The sequence below is a fragment of the Strongylocentrotus purpuratus genome, unplaced genomic scaffold (assembly GCF_000002235.5).
Source record: "Strongylocentrotus purpuratus isolate Spur 01 unplaced genomic scaffold, Spur_5.0 spur5_scaffold_10, whole genome shotgun sequence".
In the NCBI taxonomy this organism is placed as follows: Eukaryota; Metazoa; Echinodermata; class Echinoidea; order Camarodonta; family Strongylocentrotidae; genus Strongylocentrotus; species Strongylocentrotus purpuratus.
This window is the reverse complement of record NW_022145595.1, coordinates 13,602,386-13,625,437: the sequence shown is the minus strand read 5'-3', so window position 1 is coordinate 13,625,437 and position 23,052 is coordinate 13,602,386. Positions and strand designations below refer to the sequence as shown.

The 23,052-nt window shown below is 37.7% G+C and overlaps 1 protein-coding gene across 1 annotated transcript in view; it reads right to left on the bottom strand.

Annotated features, from left to right (window-relative positions):
* LOC582509 (pituitary homeobox x) overlaps positions 1–10,502 on the bottom strand; it is a 39,015-nt gene extending 28,513 nt beyond the window's left edge. Inside the window, exon 1 of the mRNA XM_782456.5 lies at positions 9,466–10,502. Within this exon, the coding sequence (XP_787549.2) occupies positions 9,466–9,628 (163 nt within the window). The 5' untranslated portion in view covers positions 9,629–10,502. The remainder of the gene's footprint in view (positions 1–9,465) is intronic.
* Between the last annotated feature and the right edge of the window lie 12,550 nt (positions 10,503–23,052).

Genomic DNA, 23,052 nt, shown 5'->3' with positions numbered 1-23,052 from the left:
TCTTTCTTTCTCTCTTTCTCTCTCTCTCTCTCTCTCTGTGACACGTTCCACTCTCTTTCCCTCCATCCCCCATCCCCATTCCTTCCACCGCCCAATAAATTCAGGTCATCTGGGGGTTGCGATGAAAATATTGAAGAAAGAGAGAGAAAAAAAATCCTTACCTAAAGGAGGAAAAATAATGGAGGAGGAGTAGAGGGAATTTATATTTGATCCTTGATCCGGTCCGTCCTAATCTACCGTAAAGTACGCTCGCTAATTTGTGCCAGCTCCGATATCCAACGATATCCCTCCGCATAAAATTTGTCTACTTTCTTTTGGGTCACTCTTTTTGCGCTTTTCCTTCTTTTTTTCTTTAGAGGTAAAGGTGTTGCTTGTGTGACGGAGAGGTTGGTTCGCTTTCTTAGTGTGTTTATTTTCGTTTCTCTCTTCTTCTTCTTCCTCTTCTTCTTCTACTTCTTCTTCTTTTCATCATCGTATTTTTTCAGTCTTTATTTTACTGTATATTATCTCCCTTCCTTCCTCCCCCTCCCTCCCCATCTCTCTCTCTCTCTCTCTCTCTCTCTCCATCTCTTTCAAATAGAATATTAGTGTTTGTTTTCATTTTCGTCATCATCTTGAATCTTTACAATATACAAGCAGTCTGTCCTATAATTGAGTGCTTTAGTTGGAGAACCCCCTCGGGTCTCTACTCTCCTTTCTCTCTCATTCTCTCTTTCTCTCTCTCTCTCTCTCTATCTATCTCTTTCTCTCTCCCTCTCGCACACACACAAACTCTTCTTCTTCTTTCTCTGGAAGCGTAAACTGAGAAGCGATGAATAATCGTCAGTCAGACAACCAAGGCAAAAGTCCCTCATCGTCTGTGCATAAATCACAAATAGATAATATCGATCGAGAGATCAGTTATTTACGTTTCGACGGACTTCGGGAAACTCCGTAACTGAGTGGCTGAGTGAGCCCGAAGATGTCAAGAAAAATATTTGAGATGACTGTGTTGTGTATTTACATGCCCGACCTCAGTCTTCTTTCATCTCTCCTTGAATATTTTCAAACGTTATTATTTTGTTCATGTTTTCAATTCACGCTCTCTACTTTGTAATTATTTGTTGAATGTACGCCCCATGGTTCGGAACAGGATATATTTCAAGAAAAAACGAATCCTGGCAAGTCAGTGCATATAATTTTTTGATGGTGTGTGTAAACTTATATTACCACTGCTCTCCTTTATTTTCCTTCTATTTTACCCGCATTATTTGAAACGTAATATCTTCATCATTTGATGATTTAATGCAAGGGGGCTGTAGAAAAAAAAATCGCATCTCAATATCATCTCGTTTGGGGAAAATGATCACTGTCTGACTGTTTCAATATTGTACAATATTATTTATTAGGAAAAGGGAGATTACGCCCCAACAATGACTAAAATACAACATGATATTTAAAAAAAAAAGATGACATAATGTTGATTTTTAACAACAAAATATGTATCACGTATACAACTGAGCACAAAAAGCAATGACGTTATTTCTATGGGATTAATGGAAAACAAAAATAGAACAGTACTGCTTCGAGTCATTATTGCACACGTATACATGTATCGTATGCTTTTGGAAAAGCAGGTTAGTGTTGTAGCGGGATGTAGTAAGCTCGTTGCCCCAACTTTGTCGGGGTAGCACACTCTGAAAATCCCATGAGCTCGTATGTAGTGATTATACGGCTTACGCAGGATGCTAGCGCTAATTAGTAAATACCCAATTCTGCGCTTTTGCCCTTTCCCATCCTCTCTCTCTCTCCCTCCCTCCCTCCCTCTCTCTCTCTTTCTCTCTCTCTGACTGTCTTTCCACTACTCGTGTTATGTCTAAGGAGAAAAGGACATATATCATTAATAAATATTTCCACACATCATCTTTCACGCTAGTTTTCTGAGGAAAGAAGCGGATATATTCTCGACTCGTGTTGATCACAGTTCATACTAAGGTCATACTCTCTCTCTCTCTCTCTCTAGAAAAAAAATAATCATAACCACCACATTTCAACACAAGCAAGCTTTTTGACGGAAGTAAAAGTAGTCTGTATGCTTGCCCTGTCTTTAAATTGGCAACGCAAGCCCAACCTTAGGGAGCGCGCTATCCTTGAAAGCATACACCTCCTTTTGTCATCGCGGATGACATGGAGACAAAAATGGCGCTTTTTATCATCCAATGTTATTCAAAGTGCTCACATTTGTCACAAAGAGTTCTCAAACGCAAACAGATCTCGAGATATTCAGATATTTATGAGTCAGTGACAGAGTCTGAGGTAAGACAAGGTATAAGAAAGAAGACAATGTCAAGTGCAAGGACACGTTGTAGGTGGTACATTTATTTTTTATCTATGAATAACTTTTTTAAATGACTCGTACTACTTTGGGTGCAAAATTCCCTTAGGCGGTTTCCTAAATTGCTTGTATTATGGTGTATAAAACATGCTAATAATATCTGAAAAGAAAATAAAAGTTATGAAAAAAGTATTAGAAAACTTTAAGAAAACTTTAGTATAGATTAAGCTCCAAAAAAAATAAAAATCACTCGACGAATATAAAGAAAGTGATAACTATACATGTCGACGCTCATAATCAAAGATTTCTTTCAGAAACAGATTATCGTCTCTTTTTCTTTCTTACATTTTTCAGTTTGTTTTCTTTCGTTCTGTGCTTTTGTAAATAAAGATATTCAAGTGCTAATTTTCTGTTATATCATCATGATTATCATTATGATTATTCTGTCATTGAATATTTATATTATGTGGAAAATGAAATAAAACTCGCGCTGCATAAAGCGACTACTTTACCATTTTATTTCATCGAATTTACACGTTCTTTTCGAAATGTATTGTAATCATAATCAACAGTGATGTAAAAACAATTTTGTCCTAAACTGATATCCCCATCCTGGCAGAGAATATTGAAAACGATGCTGAAATTATTCTTATCATATTAAACTGCTCAATATTCCATTTCAATGATAGAAAAGGATATAATTTGTTATCAAAGTGCTCCATCAATGTCCTTCATTTAAACTAATGTAAGGTTTTAATTTTCGATGGCGTGGGTTCGAATCCCACCGCTGCCACCAGTTATAAGACTTACACAAGACTATTTGTCTTGAGTGAGTCTTACACTCACTACGTGTATTACTTTTAACCCTCGATCTCGAAATATGGTGATGTTGTAGTCATTGTATTCTCGTCAAAACCATTTCACTCTTAAACTTGGGTTTTCTTCAGTTTTTAGACTGTTTTGTTTACCCATCTGTCTGAATGAAGATGTTGTGTGTTGGAGATAAATCGCATACATCCCGCGCTTTTAATGGTGCTCTTGCAAATGAGATTCATGTATATACAGGCTTGTCACCATTCTACACGAGTCCGATCACAATAATACCTCTGAAGGTATTTGTTTGTTCGTTTGTTCCGTCTTCTTTTGTTTGTTTGGGTTGTCTAACCGTTTTAAGACTATGATGTTTGAAAATGTTACCTTTTGATTCGTTGAGCTTGCTCACTTATATTGGGCATAATTAATCAAGAACGATATTCTTTCTTTTCTTTGAATTGATTATTATGTTCATACTGAATTGATATATAATTGTAGAAAGAGAACAAGAAAGCTTGTTGGAAATTCAGTACAGTTTATTACAACTGGCCTGTCAACATTTTGTTGAATTCCACTAATATTTTTAATGAGTAATTCTGTGTCTCATTTATATTGTCCATAATGTCCTTTTCTTCTAGGTATTTTAATTGATTTTAATTTGTCCATAGTCTGCACCTGCATGTTATGTATTGGAGATTAATCGCATACTTCCCGCACTTTTAATAGCACCCTGGCAAAGGATTGCATATCATCACGAGAGTCGCATTTTATTTGAAATTATTTTTAATCTTCGTTTGTGTTTGTTTGTTTTGTTTGCATATTTGCTTGTTTTGTTTTGTCTAGTTTTGTTAGTACGGGTTATTTCAATATTTTATGCATCAGTAACTATTTTGTAATCTTGCCGTTTTCTTTCTTCGTTTGCTCACTCCTTTTCGATAGATTAATCAACGATAACACGCATTCTTTTAATTTGAATAGATTATTATTTTGTACTAAATTTATAATATTGCATTTAAATTATTACAGGATTCTGATTTTTGGATTATCTGTCCTATTGTAATATACTTTAAACATGTAACTATTAGAGGATGCATTAGGGAGAAAATGATCTTAGGTTAGAATATTATCATAAATGATTCATATACAAATGTAATATGCACATATTTATTATAAGGAAACTGTATTACAGATGTCATGAAGTAGAATGTAATCTCTTGACCGAGCTGATGGCATAATGAATGTAAGGCACTGACATTATGATCAAGCGCCGTAACTTACATCATTTTGACATAAACATTATTATGAGAACTTATTTTCAGATATTATATTCCAGACTTTGTATATGTACTTTTTATTAAATAGCTCTGTGTGCTTATTATTGCAGTTGAATAAGCATAAATTATCTGTAAGTATGCATATTAAACAATCATACTGGAATATATGCAGGTAAAGAATATGTCTAGCGTTAAATAGTGAACTATCTATATATTTATTATTTTTTCTTACCGATGATTTTAATTCTAATATATATATTAGCATGCATGAGAAGTTTGTCTTTTAAAAGAAACAAAATCCTTAATACATGGCGTTTTTTATCATATTTATGGAGATTATGAAACGACTATATATATATATGTCACTTTTCGACTGCTACATATGCTGATATTGATTGATAAACATGTACGGTAATTTCAGGCAAAGGGTATCATCCATCAAAAATATGCAAGAGGGGAAAAAGACACTCGGGGCGACTAGAAAATCAGATAAGATTCACTCCATTCCACCGCCAATATGTTCGATTTGAGACTCGTGTTTTACAAGGGGAAATACGCGCAACCAACTCCATGCGGCTAGCCAAACGCGCCCGGCAATTGCACGGGGTTCCAGCGGGCCAGCGATCCGTTAGGAGGCTGTCCCCTCGGGCTATTTAGAGAGCGGTTGGTATAATGCAAATTGCTCGAGTCGAATTTTCTCGCGGTTCGTTATTCTTAAACGTTAGGGAAACAAGATAATGTCAAAAAGAACAACTTCATTTCTTTGTCAATCAACGCCGTGTTTGTTCCTCCGCAAAGCTGAGCGTGTATTCACTTCTGAGCTAAGCCCGTGGGAGTTTGTTGGAATAGGTTCTCAAAATTGTATGAGTTCTATAAGCATCGAAGAAAAATAAATGGTATGATAATAAATATAAATAAAAATATTGCTTGGGTAGTTCGGTACGAACCCTTATTTACTGCTATCATAATACCTCAATAATGTTTTTCATATCTCTATTTTCCTCGGTCTAATTCATTCTTCATCTTTTCTTTTAGTCCGTAAAATATATACCCTTTAAGTTTTTGTTTTATTTCATTTTCGAAATCAAAAATTCAATATTTTAAAAGAATGTTACAATATTGACGGGCAATTCCTTCGATGCCTTATAAGCTATCACATTCAGAAACTGCACATCGAGTTTAAGTGACACATACAAAAGTATTAAGAGAATCAATAATTACGCAGGACTAATACACGAATAGCAATCTATATAATACTAATGCGATAATAATTAAAAACAGTTTCAGTGATACCACGTTCTACGACTGATAACGGTGATAATGAGGTTAATGATAATTATCAAGTTTCATTCACGAAAAAATATTGATAGGTAATACGCGTAAGCACATTGAAAACAATGCTTGCACGATATTCATATTCTGGCCAGTAGTCATTGCTTTTCTGTGGTATTCACGGAACTACACAGTTTATATCAAATAAAGTTATTAGATAATGTTATTAGACAAAGTTAAAATTAAAATCCAACTACCACATAAGTCTGTGAATATTGATGTGCATCCCCTCTTTCTTTCTTTTTTTTCCCCTTCTTTTTCTGTCTTTTTCCCCTTTAACAATATTTTGTTCCTCCATATTTGTATTATTATGTATCCTTTGAGGGTGGTCATACTATCAAGCTTTGCTTATTTTGTCAACCCTCCTGTTTGATGTTTTCGATTAGTTACAGCCAGCCTTACTTTATTCTACATATATTCTTTTGTCATGTGTAAATTTGCAATATTTGTTTGTTATATATTTGTAAAAATGCAAAAGAAAATCAAACAGAAATAAATAAATCAAATAAATCAAATAAATCAAATCAAGTTATGATTTAAAAAAGAAAATTGTGTACACTTTTGAGGAACGGTAAAAAGATTTGTGTTTATCGGTACCAAACCCAGGTCAACAATGTAAAAATCTCATTACAATTCATCCTTTGTAGTGGTTTAACAAATAACAATATCGCTCATGGAATAGACTTTGGTCATAATCAATTAAAATCAAATTAAAAGTGTTTATTATTAAATCGGCAGCGACTATACACACTGATTTGGAAATCGGTGAAAATTTGCTACACCACCATGCACTCGGCCTGGATGCCGCGTGATTCATCGCCTATAATATCGGTCAAGCAAGGCTGAATGTTAGAGGGGGCAATTGCGGAAGCGAAGGAGCGTGAAATAGTGGTTTTTAAAGATCCGATTTGTATCCCCCTCTGGGGATGACATCCGCATTGCAGTCAGAGGGGGAAGGGGGCAAGAGGGATATTATGATATTCTGTATCTGTATCTGTTAATGCTATTATATGTATTTATGTATCCACAAACATTAATGTAGTGATTTCGTTATCAGTCAACAAAGATGTGTAGACTCTCTATAGCCCAGGGTACGTAATTTATATCAAGAATGTAAGGTGAATAGGCTATGTCATCCTGCATTCTGGATGGGAATTATTTATCAAAGTGATTTTTTTTTTTTTTGGGGGGGGGGGGACACAATAGAATTCGTTTAATATTAAAAATATGTATGATGCAAACTAATTTCTTTCGAGTTTTTTTTTCTTCAAAGAAGGTAATTGCACAAAGTATCATTAGCCATATTTGAAAATTGCGTCGGAAAAAAAATAATGATGTAAAATAAAATGGAGAAGTAGAAGTAGTAGAAGTAGTAGTAGTAAAGCTTATTATAGAACTTGCCAAGTAGAATGCTAAATATCTGCCACACACAAGGTCCTAATGTACAGCCTTTCTTTTACTTTGAATATAGAATTTCAAAACGATTTCAATGAAAAGTCTTCAACGTCTCTCTAATATTTTGAAATTTGTGATGATATGACGAACGTATATTGTATGATGCCAATCCCCCATAGATTTAACTTAACATATTATATAGGCTCGGAGAGAAATTGGTGGTAGAGTAAAATACCAAACGATTTGAATATCACAGCATAACTATTGAAAACTAACCATATAATTTGGTCTTTAGACTATATACATATTGGAAAAGCAAGACCTCTACTCGCAGTAGTAGTAGTAGTAGTAGTAGTAGTATAAGTAGCAGTAGTAGTATTAGTAGTAGTAGTCGTCGTCGTCGTCGTCGTCGTAGAATAGTATAGTAAGTAGTAGTAGTAATATAGTAGTAGAAGTAGTAGTAGTATCAGTAGTAGTAGTATCAGTAGTAGTAGTATCAGTAGTAGTAGTAGTAGTAGTAGTAAAATAGTATTAGCAGTAGTAGTAGTAGTAGTAGTAGTAGTAGTAGGTGGAGGAATAGCAGTAGGAGGAAGATAAGGTAGAGGAGGAGAATAAATAGTATTAGTAGTTGTGGTGGTGGTAGGGGTGGTGGTCGTGGTCGTGGTGGCAGTAGCAGTGAAAAAAATACACGGGGGCTCGGGGCGAATTAGCCCCCGAAATGCCCAAAATAGCCCCCGAAAATCAGAAAATAGCCCCTGTAAATTTGCATAGAGTTCAATGCAAAACAAATTTTAAATTGTTATTTTCATGCATGCAAGCTTGAAAAGTAGCCCCCGAAAAATAAATATTAATTTTTTCCCTGGGCAGTAGTAGTAGTAGTAGTAGTAGTAGTAGAAGTAGTAGTAGTAGTAGTAGTAGTAATAGTAGTGGTAGTAGTAATAGTAATAGTAGTAGAATTAGTAGTAGTAGTAGTAGTAGTAGTAGTAGTTGTTGTAGTAATAGTAGTGGTAGTAGTAATAGTAGTGGTAATAGTAGTGGTAGTAGTCATAGTAGTAGAAGTAGTAGTAATAGTAGTAGTAATAGTAGTGGTAGTAGTAATATTGGAGGTAATAGTAGTGGTAGTAACAGTAGTTGTTGTTGTCTTGTTGTTGTTGCTGCTGCTATGTAACTATTTTTGCAAGCAAGAGCAAGATCTAGTCTTGGAATTATTAAAATTCCTCTAATGAAATTATGTTTTGCTAATTTTGAAATTTATTAGAATTGGATAAAATGGCTCCATTGGCATTGGCTAAAACTTTGATTATTATCAGTTTCAAAATAATACTAATTCTTTAAATATATGTATAAAGCATATTTTATTTGTTATGCATGCATATCTTGAAGTCGGTAACCTCATATTTAGTGTCTGATTTAACTGAAATAATGAACTATCCAAACTCAATCACGGATTGCGATTTATGAATTCGAATCTAAATTCAAGAGGAAAGAGGCAAATATCAACGAATAGTATTCAGTTCTAATGTTTACTCTTTAACTTTAATTAGCTTCATTACTTTAAAAAATAGATATTAGAGAAAGGATACTGGGTATACAACTATTTAAATATCAGAAGAAGCATTAAGAAATGGAGTCAGTGAATGGAATCCAATACATTACAATGAAGGGGTCGCTTTAAATAGCTGAAGTCGATATCATTTCATTTTGTTCAAAATTATGATTCTTATCATATTTAGTTTTAGTTTGTTTTTACCAAAAGAAAACGTAAATTATATAATATTATAAAAAAAGAAATTTATAAAACATTAAATAACCAAAATTTACATATCAAAGAGTTGATATCAAAGTATTTACTGATTGATTTTGATAAATTTCAATAAACACATGCTAAAGGGATTCTTTCCATGTGTAATGCCTTTTGGACACAATGTAAGCCATATGAAATTGATGATAAGAATAATAATATATCTTTGTTTGTCAGATGACGGAGAGAACGAAAATGAAAATGAAAAATAGTGTTTTAACTGATAAATAAATGAGAAAGTAATCATGGATAGGATCATCTGTCTACATTGTGATGAGGAGCAAAATATAAACAAGAAAAGGCACGATATATCTATCATGCAATTACAAATTGCTTTGGTTGGATCATACTAGATAGGTCCAACAAATAAATGTGACATTGCGGATATTCGTTGAAGTATGAAATCAATATATTGATTGATAAGAAAATGAAACTGAGTGGTTTGGAAATTGAAACAGATGATGATCAGAATCGACGGGCAGGTGAAGAAAAATGGATTGTTGGAGTAAAGGAGAAATTGAGGGTATACTACTTACCGACACTGTCTGGTGTGCTCTGATGTCCTATCGTCGAGCAGTGAGGAGTTCGATCACAGGGGGTCTCATGCCCGATGTCGTTATGCGACGTCGCTGAACTCGGCTGGGTGTTCCGTGCGTTGCTCGCTTCGACGAAGCTTTCGAATGCGCGGATGGTGTTCATGTTTTTTGTTCGTCTTTAGGCTGGGTTGTATACGAAAGGCTTATCGACTTTTTTTTTTATTTCCCTCTCTCGCTCACTCTCTCCCTCTCCCTCCGAGTTAGTCCCGTCACAGGGACGAAAACCTAGTCGCGGATTAATGTTGATCCTCGCCTGATCTCGCCCGCCTCGTAACGACTCGACTAGCCTTCCAGCTTCGGGTAATGTACGGGGCTTAAAACACTCGCTCTACGTTCTGCTGTCTTCCGATTCTCTCTTTCTCACTCTCCTTTTCTCTGGTAAAGAAAAAAATGGTGAAAGCCAATGGTCGGGTAGGAAACTTTGCTCCGGTGGACGACAATCCTCGCGAAAATCTGACTTTAGCTCGGTTAGGCTCGGGCGACGAATCAAAATGACGGCACACGTTTTCGCTCGTAGCGGGTAACGAATCCGATAGCAATTTCATTCACGGCTACGGGAGGTAGATAAAAAAAGATTACTCCGTGCTCATACGCTGCGAATCTTCTCCGAAGAAAAACCACAGTCCCATGATTTACAAGTGACTTTTGGACGATAATGTCGTTAAAAGGGGATGGATAAAAATGGGGAAATTACGGGTAGGTTAAAAACAAAAATAGATGTGTATAAAAATGTTATATACTTGACAATGGGGGAGGAAAAAGTGTATGGAAATGCGCTAGTTGGTTGACACGGCATGATCGGTGTGCTACTTTCGGCATGTCCGCGCAATATCATACCAATCACGTCTCTGATTGGTGGATTCTTAGGTCCGACGTAACGCTGGTGCCGTGTGCAGAGGTGACGGTGTGTTCCGAGAGATGATTATTGTCGGGTTATTATATTCAAGTACACTTTCCCTTTCAGCCCGTTGGCGCTGTTTTGAAATGATACGAAATGCATATTAGCACTTCCCTACGCTGATTGATGCGGTGAGACAGAGAGAGAGAGAGAGAAAAAAAGATAGGACGGGTGGAAGGGAATGGTGTGTGCATACAGCAAAAAATATGTTCATCATTTAAATGCCAGTTCACAGCTTCATTATTTAGTGTAGTATATTCTCTTATGCTTACAATATAAGCTTATCGTTTTAAAATCTTTAGCAACGCTCTGCTACGACTATAAATCAACTGGGTGGGGGGGGGGGGGTACTCATATATTAAGACATACCTGGGGGTGGCGCTCTAATGGGTAACTTTTTCACACAAAAATTCCCTAAACATGGGTCCGCTTTTTCAAAGAACTTTAAAAAATGGGATTTACTTCGAGAAAAATCCGCCCGAAACCCTTCAAAAACGGGTAGGGGTTTCGAGGCTTCAGCGGCACCCCCCCCCCCCCCCCTCAAGACCAGAATCCCCCTCGACTTAAAATTAATAATAATAATAGCTAGTTCTTATATAGCGCTTTCCAGGACCGAAGACCCTCTCATAGCGTTTTACAGATTATTACCCCGGTTAAGTTCAAGTTTGACCCCCCAAAAAGACAAGAAATTAAAAAATATAGAAGAAAAGCCCCGAGCGAAAACAATATCATTTTTTAAAATAATGGTTATGATTAATTTCATCAAACGCAAGCGTACTTTACATTCTAAAAATGTTAACATATCATATGAAGATACATGAAATACAATTTAAAGGTTACATTTCTCAAAAAAAAAGAGAGAGGGGCGATACTACAACTTTTCAATAAGATATAAGCGACATCCTCACATAAAAAGGATGATGATTAATATCAAGTGTTATCAAGTGAAGCGCTGGAGTGAATGATACTCAAAGGATTGAAACACAAAGAGTGGAATATGAAAACAATTGAAACTCACTGGCAAAACGGTAAACTTGGAGAGACAATGAAAAAACTCACTGCACGCGATGCGCCAAATGTCTGACGTAAGCGTCAGCGACTGGTGCGGTAGTTGACGCACCATGTGATAGTGATAAGAAGAAAAAATCCAAACAGTAACAAAAACAATAGGCCTACTTGAAATAATGGCATATTTGTGTTTATATCCTGCATCAAAAATTTGTTGGCTTCTGATTGGTTGAGAGCTCGTCACATGACCAAAAATATTTGAGCTATTTTTAGAAAGTACTATATGAGAGTACTATTTTGGTTTACTATTTGGGAGTTGAAATTTTTTATTTATTTTTTTTTTTTTTTAATTGAATCAATTATTTTTTTCAAATCTTAATTCAATGAAAACAAAATATTTTAAATCATTTTAGATAAAAATTGACATTTTTTTTTGTTCTAAATTTTTTTTTCCCAAAAATGTTTTTTTTTTTTTTTTTTTTTTTTTTTTATAAATTTTTGATGCAGGATATAAAACAAATATACCATGCCTTCCATTCGAGGTACTGGTTAAACTATGGGCCTCGGTGACTCCAAAAGTACCATTTGCTTCGGGGCTGCGCCCCTCAGCAAATAGTACTATCGGAGTCACCTCTTGCGCATAGTTTTAACCAGAACCTCTCAAGGCAGTGTATATTTGTATAATACTTCAATAGACTCGTTTGATAATTTTATACAAACGTTTTAAACAAAAGTTTCTCTTGACAATTAAGCCTGCCTAAAGATTTACCGACATAGCAACAACTCATGTATGCGAAGTGGATCACATCGATGTAGAGATGCTATTTTCCATAGCAGGTGAATGAAATGGCTAGTAACCAGAAGTCAGGGAGAGAAACTTTTGTAATATGATTGCCTTCACAGGCCCGATTAGCGCAGGTGACAACGCAAACAAAACGTCGCCACGTATGCAACGGACATTAGCCAGGTGGACACGAGGAATCATTGGAATAGATTTTATTCATAAAGTAGCCAATAGGATATTTTTGTAATGTGAAGTGCCTCTAAATATATTCTATTTTAAATCCTGCATCAAAAATTTGTTGGCTTTTGATTGATTGATTGATTGAGAGCTCGTCACATGACCAGAAATATTTGACCTATTCTTAGAAAGTACTATATGAGAGTTATATTTTGGTTTACTATTTGGGAGTTGAAAAAAAAAAATTGATGCAGGATATAAAACATATATACCATGCCTTCTATTCGAGGTACTGGTTAAACTATGGGCCTCGGTGACTCCAAAAGTACCATTTGCTTCGGGGCTGTGCCCCTCAGCAAATAGTACTATTGGAGTCACCTCTTGCGCATAGTTTTAACCAGAACCTCTCAAGGCAGTGTATATTTGTATACTATGGCTTGCCCTACCTAGCTAGCAACAGTGGTGGATCCAGCGGACGGCAAGAGGGGGGGGGGGGGGTAAGAGGCAATTTTTTTAGGGGGGAAGGTCCAATTTTTCAGGACTTAGCCAGTCGGTGAATAAGCGGGGGGGGGGGGGGAGGGGAGGGGAGGGGTAAGAGCACTATTTTCGTTTGTGTGTGCCTAATTCGTGACAATTTTTGTTTTGTTTTGCCCGGGGGAACCAGGTCCGTCCCCCCCCCCCCCGCCCCATGGATCCGGGCCTGCCTAGCAACGCTTATCATATACAGTTTGCATTCTAACTGTTGGAATACTATTATTCTCATCAGTTGAATGACATAATTTGTAATGAGGCACTTCACAAAGACCTGTGTATTAAATTTGGTTACATTACGTAAATGGCCTAGTTTAATGGTAAGCCTTTGAAACGTGCCTCGTTACGAACTATTTCATTTACCTGTTACGAATAAGTGTATCCCAATAGCCAGAATGCGGCTTGCATACGTTAGTTGTTGCTGGGTAGGATTTAACATTATGGCTTGCCCTACCTAACGACACGATTATGAAATTTGCATTCTGATGACTAAAATACAATTATTCGTAAAATAGGTGAATAGAATAATTCGAATCGAGACACTTCACAAACAAAAAATGGCCTATTGAGCCATTTAAGGTGCAATCTATAGCCAACGACATTAACCTCGAATCAAGGTGGGATATATGGCGTATCACAACGTTTCGGATTTGGCCGAAATCGACTCGGAGACTTTCGACAGAAAACTGGCCTATCGATCTACACAAACAAATGAAAACTTTCATCGGTTTGGGATAATCATATAATGAAATGTTTAAAACTTCTACCAACCTTGAATTATGTGGGCAAGCTTTCGATCACTCCTGTGGATTTCCTCAAGCCAAGTGATCAGTCACACGTTTTCTCAGTGCTACCTGGTGTCTTGCGATCACTGGACCCAAGATAGGTGACAATAGGTATCCAGAGTCCCTGTTTAGTGTAGGATTAATCCTCTTAATCCATATTGACTCTTTTTTCACCTTTCTTGACCAGAAGTTATTTTCAAAGTCACTAATGAGGGCATCATCCCATCCAATGTCCTGTGTTTTCGGCTAAAGCTGAATGGGATACTCAATCTGAGGGCTCTTTTGTGTTCTTTTAATAAGCCAGTTCAATCTGCGCATGGGCAGATAAAGGTCATTTGTACCAAAATGGTAAAACCCACAGAGATGAATACTGGATATGAGCTCATGAAAGTTATGTAACATTATTCATTTATGCACCAACGGTACATTCTATGATACGCAGGTGGAAGTATTCTTTTCAAGAGGACAAACAAAAGGTATTCATGAAGCACGTACATCTAGGACTTTGGCAGTTATTATTCTAAGATGCTCAAAGTGGAACTTCTCCATGTGTAAAAAATCTGTGGATATTTGGGGTCATTTGTATCATGTGCTATCTGTAAACTCCCTTATTAGTCGCTCATTAAGAGTTCTGCCAGTTTGACAAACATTATTGTTACAATGTGTGCAAGTAATCTTGTACACTTTTCCTCCCGGCCCCCACTCAGTGTTATTTAGGTTATGCATATACGTGTTCCCAGCACCCCCCCCCCCCCCCCCTTTCAGCATAAGTTCGGTGTGTAAAGTCAACGGGTAGACCTTTTTCTTTTGTTATACGAGCCTTTTCAGCACACCCCCCCCCCCCTTATCAGCATAAGTCCGGAATGTAATGTCAATATGGGTAGACCTTTTTCTTTTGTTACGAACCGGAGATTTTGGGAACACGCATGCGGTCCCTCCGTTCCCAGAGTGGGGGGGGGGCGGGCTTTTCCTCTCTTGGATTTTGGTCTTTTGGATGGACTAACCTACGTTTTAGTGTGGTAGGCAGGCCCCTAGCCACGGGGGGGGGGGGCACGTGCCTCCGAACAAAATTCCTAGATCGGTTGAACTTTTTTAGATCCCTTTCCAGGACGTCGATCAATTTCATGTATGTGCCCCCCCCCCCCTCCCCCTGAACATCAAACTCTGGCTACGGCCCTGGTGGTAGGGCTTCTGACGGCAACACCAATATCCTTGTCTTGGAATGCTCGTTTCAGGCGAGAGGATATAGTGTTAACAAAATGATGACATCTTTAAAGAAAATTATATTTTGCTTGACCACTCCAGCCATAAAATCGCAGCCGTCGTTATCTGTAGTTCAATACTTACTTTTGCATGGATTCTCTTGACTTGAACATCATTTGGCGTAATTAGTGGTAGTGGTATAACGCCTTGTGCATCGGACACGGACCTCGTGTGGCACAGTAACAATTTCCTGACATAAGTTGCAATTTTTCAAGCCTCGCAGACTTTCATCAACAAAAGTGCTACCTCGCAACTTTCCATGGCTATCATCGTCCTTTCTATTGCGAGTATGTTAACGTATTGCCTTACAAGAAAGGTTGCGCGGTGTCAGGCTATTCAGCTGTTCTGCTCTATTCAGTTGTTGCTATTGTTACCCTTAATAGGTACACAAAGAAATCTCAGTGGAGTAATGAGTCTTACTTAAGCACAGCTTTGACAGGCAGTTTGTATGGGTTTTCTAGTGACGTAAGTACTTGAAGAGGGAGGGGTACACCATTTCATTTCATTTCGTTTATTTCCATTTCCAACAAAATAAATAAAGTACATGGGATCGCATTGTACATAGTAAAACAATGAAAGTTAACAATATGTTGGTAATTGGCCCACAGTGTACGACAGGCATATAAAACAGGTTGGCAGAGGGGACTGCTGAAAAGCTGGGCTTGTAGATTGCAGCCCAATATATACACCATGAGATATAACTAACATGAATATGATGGAGAAGGTAATAGGTTTTGTTTTGATTAACCGTCCGCCTGTTCTTTGGAGACAATGAACAAAGCCTACGTCACAATATGGTTTTGACAGATAGATGTAAAAGTTATGGCATATTTCGCCTTATAAATTCCAGCTTCATAGACACTATTCCAAATATTTGAAATGGTGGCTCTCCAGTATATTACAGACCTATAGTTGTAGAAACGTTCCAGATAGATACAGCAAAAAAATAAATGTGGATAATCCTCCATCACGGTAATATACAAATAATTATTTATTAAAAAGAAACAAATTAAGAGTTCATTTTTCAGTATGAATGGTTTAAAATTTTATTTCAATTTTTTTTTTCAATTTTGAATTCGTCAAATAAATCAGGATGATTCCTGGCAACAAGATGACCGAATATAAAACTTTACATTTTATTTTGTGTATATCGATGACTAAATAACTTTTTTCCATAATAAAGGGCATGCCTTTTTTTTCTTCATCCGGACAATATATTGCTGGGCAAGAGGCCCTCATGGCCCTCACGCAAAGTGTGCCCGTACGTGTATGTGAACGAAGGGTGGAAAACAAATGTGTAACGCGAAACTTTTTAACTCCTACAAAGTGTATTATGACTGCCTGCTTAAGAATAATGCTGCGGACACTCAACCAAAGTCTTCCACACATTAGTGAAACTTGAATAAATGCTTCCATACTCCATGGTGTAGTTTCAGTTGAATGCTTTGGCATAAGACAGGATACATTAGATGATCGGAGACAGACGGAGAGGAGGTGGTGTATGTATGAAAATTAAGACCGATATACACCATAATGATATATTTGATTGTATTAATAGTTCTCTAGAAAAGCAACTCTGGGTTGAGGCTTCCCCTAACAGGAGTGTGAGTCGGCAGTCTGTACAGGCACCTACATGTAATGCTAACGAGGCACATTCTGAGAAGAATTTCGATATTTTAAGAAGAGCGAGAAATCATCCTAAGTTCAGTTACGTGGCGTAGCAAGAAAAGTTAGATCATTATATAAGATATTGCTGACATTATTAGTCTGATAAATCGATAGATATTAATAAAACAAGAAAGGCTGAATGTTTTGGGCATGGGTGTCGATCCCGGGGGGGGGGGGGGATGGGGGATATATCCCCCCAATATTTCAGGTGGGGGGGGGGGTGGCCTGTACAATCATCCCCCCCCCCAATAATTCACCATAAAAAAAAAGTAAAAAATTAAAGATGAGAGCCCGATGAAAGAAGTTAATGGTTATTACTTGCAAAATGACCATCAATAAACACATTTTGCTATCTCATTTTCATAATACATACATATATAAAAAAAAAAAACGTAGTAAATGAAACAACCGTAATTATATGAGACAAGAATAAATTGAATTCTCGCTCATACGGCTTCATCAGGAATTGATGAATTTATTCAATTTATTCAATCAACAGCATCATAGAAATGCAAAGCCGCAGCGTTAAAAAGCAACGAGCTTAGTAAATGTTAAGCGCGAAGCGCAAAAATGCGGGAAGGGGGGAACTGAATTCAGACAAGGATTAAGAGTCGAGAATGGTACAACGAATCGTCTTCTTTTTATAATAATTTAATGAAAGGGGGGAAGGAACTGAATTCAGACAAGGATTAAAAGTCGAGAATGGTACAACGAATCGTCTTCTTTTTATAATAATTTAATGAAATATCAAAGCTTCCGCGCTTCGCGCGGAAAGGGGGGGGGGGGGACTGAATTCAGACAAGGATTAATTTCGAGAATGGTACAACAAATCATCTTCGTTCTTTAATAATTCAATGAAACGTCCGAGCTTGCGCGCTTCGCCCTAGGAGATGCTCACTACCGCCTCCTAAAATAAAATCCTTCCTATATGCTTGAGAGGATAATAACCCAGGTAGCAAGCCCATGTGGGACCCACATGGATATTCTCTGAAATGTTATCTTTATTGAGGGTGACTTGAAAAAGTTAATAACTTGGAAGGGAGAGGGTGCAACCTGCCACACGCTTCTACCTCTTGGTTGCTTTGATCCATTGCCGAAATATTTTGGCACCTATCATCCCCCCCAACCGAGGATACAAATCGACACCCTTGGTTTTGGGGTTGGCGATAATCCAAATTGGTTAATAGATTGTTGAACAGCTGAACAGTCTAAATCGTGTCATTGGTAATTGCTTTTTATGAAGCCTTAAAATGATAAGGAAATGTAGTTATAATCATATCCAATATACAACGAAGTATTGTTGATGTTAACTTACCGCAAACAAATAAAAGAGAATAAATAAATAAATATTAACCATTCGCCATGTTGTGTTTACCTTGCTTTTCCGTATTATCGTGATAGAGCAAGTCTGTTCTGCAACGTCGAAATACGGCTTTCGGGCTAAATTTCGGGCATCTTGTCGTTGTTCGCAACCTAGGGGGTAGATTTGGACTGTTTTTGTTTTTTTTTTTGTTTTTTTTTTTGGGGGGGGGGGGTAACTTTGACGGGAAAGGTCAGGATTGGAGGGTTAGGTAGCGGCCCGTTTTTTTCTTTTCTTTTTTATTGTAGAGGGTTGAATTGTAATGAAGAAACACGAGGCTGCCGGGTGATTTTTTTTTCTTCTTCATTTAGGTCGGGAAAGCCTACCATTTTGGTGGTCGGCGACTCTACCGTACACTGGGCAGGCAGCAGGGGTATGCAGAAGCTTAAAGGGGTCCGGAAACTTTGCCTTAGATTCTTAAACAAAATCCTTGATTTAGCTCATGCTACAATCATAATTATATATCCGTAGGTCATTCAGGAATTCCATGAATTTTACAAGCCGATCGCCTGTTAGAATATCAAGATGTTTATGACTGCAAATCGAAATCAAATTTTGAATTTTCCTAACAGTTGTTATAACACTACAGTCTATTGGGGAAAATGAGTATGGTAAAACCGGTCACTCAAAGATTTTTACTTTTTTGAGACACTTCATGATCATTTTAAAGCAATTTGTTAAGGGCTTCAATATTACACCATATCACAGACACTGATACAACGTAGGGCCATGCATCTCAGATTTAACATTGTTAACAATGCCTTTGAAGCTGGAGGAATCGCAGGCCTTCGATTGGCAACCAATGCGTGATGGAGGGGCCGTCGAGCCCCGTCGAGGGCTTCGCCTGCCTGTGACTTTTCAAACAGTACAGCATACAGGGTTCGTTGCCTCGTTTGAAAGCGGACGGAATCCCGCGGCGGGCTGAAAAGAGGGCCAGGTCCATTTGTCGACACTTGGTACACGATGGTGTGATGCACCCCGAATGCACCCGAACATATATTATGACGCTCTGGAAGTTTTCAGGAAGTATAGAATACAAAATGTCGCACAGAAGGTCCTTATATACTTTTATTCAGGACGTAAGGGACTATCTCGGGAATATATAGTATGCTTTCCGAGAGAGGGTGTGACGTGCTGGTCCGGACCTCAAAAGCAGTGGCTTTGAGAAAAAAAATCATGTAAAATCACGTGATTTTTACCTTTTTTGGAGGTTGCCCCCCCCCCCCCCCCCCCTGGCGCTCAAGGGGGGGGGGGTGCAAATTTTAAAATTTTAGAGGACCCACAAAAAAAATGTGCTAAACCCCCCAACTGAGTAACTTTTCGCCCGGCGCGATTTTTCAAATTTTCGGGAGCAAAAAAAAAAATAAGAAAGTTGGGCCCCCTCCCCTAACAAATCCTGGATCAGCGCCTGCTCAAAAGTACAGATTTGGCAATGATTACATAAGAATTGTTTAAGCAGCTTAGCATTCCCGACTCGGAGATAACGCATTGGGGCGTAGAAGGAGCGATCAGGGCAGAGCCATCTATACACAGAGTTGGTCAACCCGGTTCGAGTTGTAACCGAGTGAAACCAAGTTGGCCAAACTCTGTGAAAAGATGGCTCTGGATCAGGGTAAACGCGGGCGGAGGGGGCGACTGAAAAGTAAATTACCCTGTCTGCTTTAGGTGCTCAAACCAGAATCATGCTTAGGTGCGTTCATTGCCTAGTCGTGTAAATTGAAATAGTTTGCCCATAATGAAGAATATTCATTTACACTGTCGAAGTAGTGATAATAAGAGTTATAATAATAACAATAAAAATAATGATGATAAATAAAAAAAAAAATTAAAAATACATAAATAAATGGTATAAGAGCACTTATTTTTTATTTTTTGGCCCAGTTCGTGAGAAAATGTTCAGCAGCGATTCAACCATGTTATTTTTGGGTGGGTCGGGCCGCTTTTGTTTTTTGTTTTTAAAAAAAAAAGGCAACATTTACGTTATTATCCTTTTTTTTTTTTTACCGTGTTGGGAGGCTGGGGGTGGGCTAAGGGGGGGGGGGGACTAAAGGGGGGGGCGGAAGAATCGGCCCGTGGATCCGCGCCTGATTCTTTGTGAGGTTGCTTAATAAAAATTATTTCATTCACCTGATATGAATAATAGCATTTCAATAGTCAGAATGCAAACTGCGTGTATCAATATTCTCCGTCCGCGTTGAGCTTGCAAAAACTCCCTAATGGGTCTCTGCGCCGACTCATGATTAACATTGTTGCACACTGCACCAAGCTTCCATATTCAAAGGGAGAGGTTTTGGGATTATATTGAATTGTTATAAGATTTTCGCATTTTAACTAAGCACCTTGTCTATCATTATGCATGCATTATTCATTGTAGGCTGTGAATAACCAAGCACGTTGTGGATCAGGTCGGTTGAATGCAGGATGATGTGGGGGGGGGGGGGGGGGGGGGGGTAAGTGCGAATCATTGATTTTAATTATGCGCCTTGATAATTGTTCGGTACGGATGAGTTGCATCTTAATTGATTAGACACCGTGGTACGGATGCTTATGATCGCAAACATATATTGAAACAAGAAATTGATGGGAAAAAGGGTATGACATAGGCGTCCGATTTTGTGTTCTATTTCCTTCAGTATAAACAGACATGCTGTTTTTGTTGGTGTTGGTCATTTTCAATTATTAATTTTTGTGAAGGGACGGATCTATGGAGTGCAGTGGCCGCGGCCCTGGCAAAACACAATTCAGAACTCCATTCACTTGATGGAGTACATGAAAGAAAACGTGCCCCTTTCCACACCCCCCCCCCCCGGCCACCCAATCTTCCCCGTTAATGTTGATGGCCGGCACAGGTTCGTGTTTATTAGTTTCAGAGGCGTTGCTCAAGGGTAGAAGGGGGAGGCAGGGAAAAGTTACCCCTTTTACTTCAGATAATTGTCCCTTTATGTGCACATTTCACATTTTGTATAAGTGACCCATTCACCTCTGATAATTGCCCCTATTCAAATATAAGACGTGCCCATTTTAATATGGCAAGTGCCCCTTTTCCTTACTAAGATTAGAAGTGCCCCTTTCATCGCTCGTGAGTTCCCCTTTTCACCTCTGATACGGACCCGTTTTATTTGGACGCGTGCACTCATTTCCTTTCTAATAAGAGTCCTTGCCGTCCTCGGCAGGTGCCCTTTTGCCCCTGTACTAAGTGCAAAGTTTCCATTCTTATAGGTGCCCCTTTTAATGTGCGAGAAATGCCCCTTTTCATCTCTGATAATTGTCTTTTTTTTTTACTTAGACACGTGTTCCTTTTCTTTTGTAAAACGTTTCATGTTCCCCTCTGATAAGTGCCCTTTTCCCTTTCTCCATAACTGGCCCCTAATAGCGTTTTTTTTTCTCGAATCCACCTCCCCCCCCCCCCCCTCCCCCAAGCTTGCTCACATTTATAGTTGATGTAATTTTGTAAATATTTACAAGTCTTTTCATCAGAATTTCTTTCCTCTTAATAAGATCTAATTGGTCGAAATGTGACCTCACAAATCTTTAATTTTTTACTCGGTCGCTTCTGTCTGCTTCATGGTGTCATTGTGTATTAGAAAGAATATTCCTACGGGTATAACCTTTATTGTTAAAGGGAAAGTCCACCCTGATATTAAGTTGGTTTTGATAGAAGCCGAAAAAACAATTATTTATAGGGCGAATGTATGATTGAGAAAAAAAATAAGGGAAAATATGAAATTTTTATTTTGTACAATCTTTTGCGTCACAATTTGTGTTTGATTGATCGCTCAGGACTAGATCCTTCCAAAATGCATTTCTTATTTTTAATCAGTTTTTGCTCAAACTTTTACTGACCCGTTTAACGAATTTTTCTGCTTCTGTTAAATCCAACTTAAAGGTACTATGTCCCTTTTGCAGCCAACCTCAAATGCTGTAGAACTTTGCAGGAATTATGAATATGTCATGTATGTCCTATCTGTGAAATTTAAACGTTAGCAGTGTCCTCATATTCAAATTATGCAAGGAAACCCGTTTACTTGCTAGACTTCACTGTCAGACACTATTGAGTGACTGACTGACTTTTTCTTCTTTGGTAATAACATATATATGAAAAGAGTTGTAAAGGGTACATGAGCATTTGTCTACATCAATAACCCACTTCATGTGGTGGCCAAGATTAAACTGATTGAGTCTTTGCGCAGCATAAAACGTATGACCATTCGGTACAATTCTCTGAAAATCAAGACTATTACTTTTGGGCTCTGTAGCCCTAAAGTCGATTTGACAACTAATAGTCATTATTTTTCCAATTGAAGACATTTTCAAGCCCCACCTTTTTTAGGGAAGTTCTAAATTAGTATTATCTTTCAAATGCAGTTGGAATTTAACTTTTTCATTTTTTTGGCCTGCAAATGGGACATTGTACCTTTAATATCAGGATGGACTTCCCTTTTAACAAAAAAGTGTATAATCGTTGGATAATACTCTGAAAATAAGAATATGAACGTCATGAGAAAAAAATTATTACAAACGCTTTGCAAAAGACTACTTTCCCAGGGCTATTTTTTTGTTTACAAACAAGATTCTCATCAGCTCGGAGATTGGGCTCAACCAGCGACCAATAATACTTCCGGTCCGCGACCGACAACTTCTGACGTCTGTTAGCGCGGAAAACGATAGAATTTGTACTATGGTGTCCTCAAAAATAAAATGACCGTGTAAGTTCTAGTATGTAATACAGTAAAGGGAAATTAGATAATAAGTCTTTACTACAGTCCAATATGGAAATGATATGTGTAATGTTAATACAGCAGAATAAACATCTTAAAGATGTAATACATTTCGAGCACTAACAACTTTTAATTTCAATTTCAAGTTGAGATTATGATAGGCCCTTTTGGGAACACGCAATTTATCTGTTGAGTGGAGCAAACGAGCCCGCAAACAAGTAGACGTGATTTTAATCATGTTCAGACTATTGTTTAAGGAAATAGTCGATATTGATCTAAAAAAATGTACTATATACTGTTTTTTGAATGCATGATTAAATCAGAAATTGTTCGTT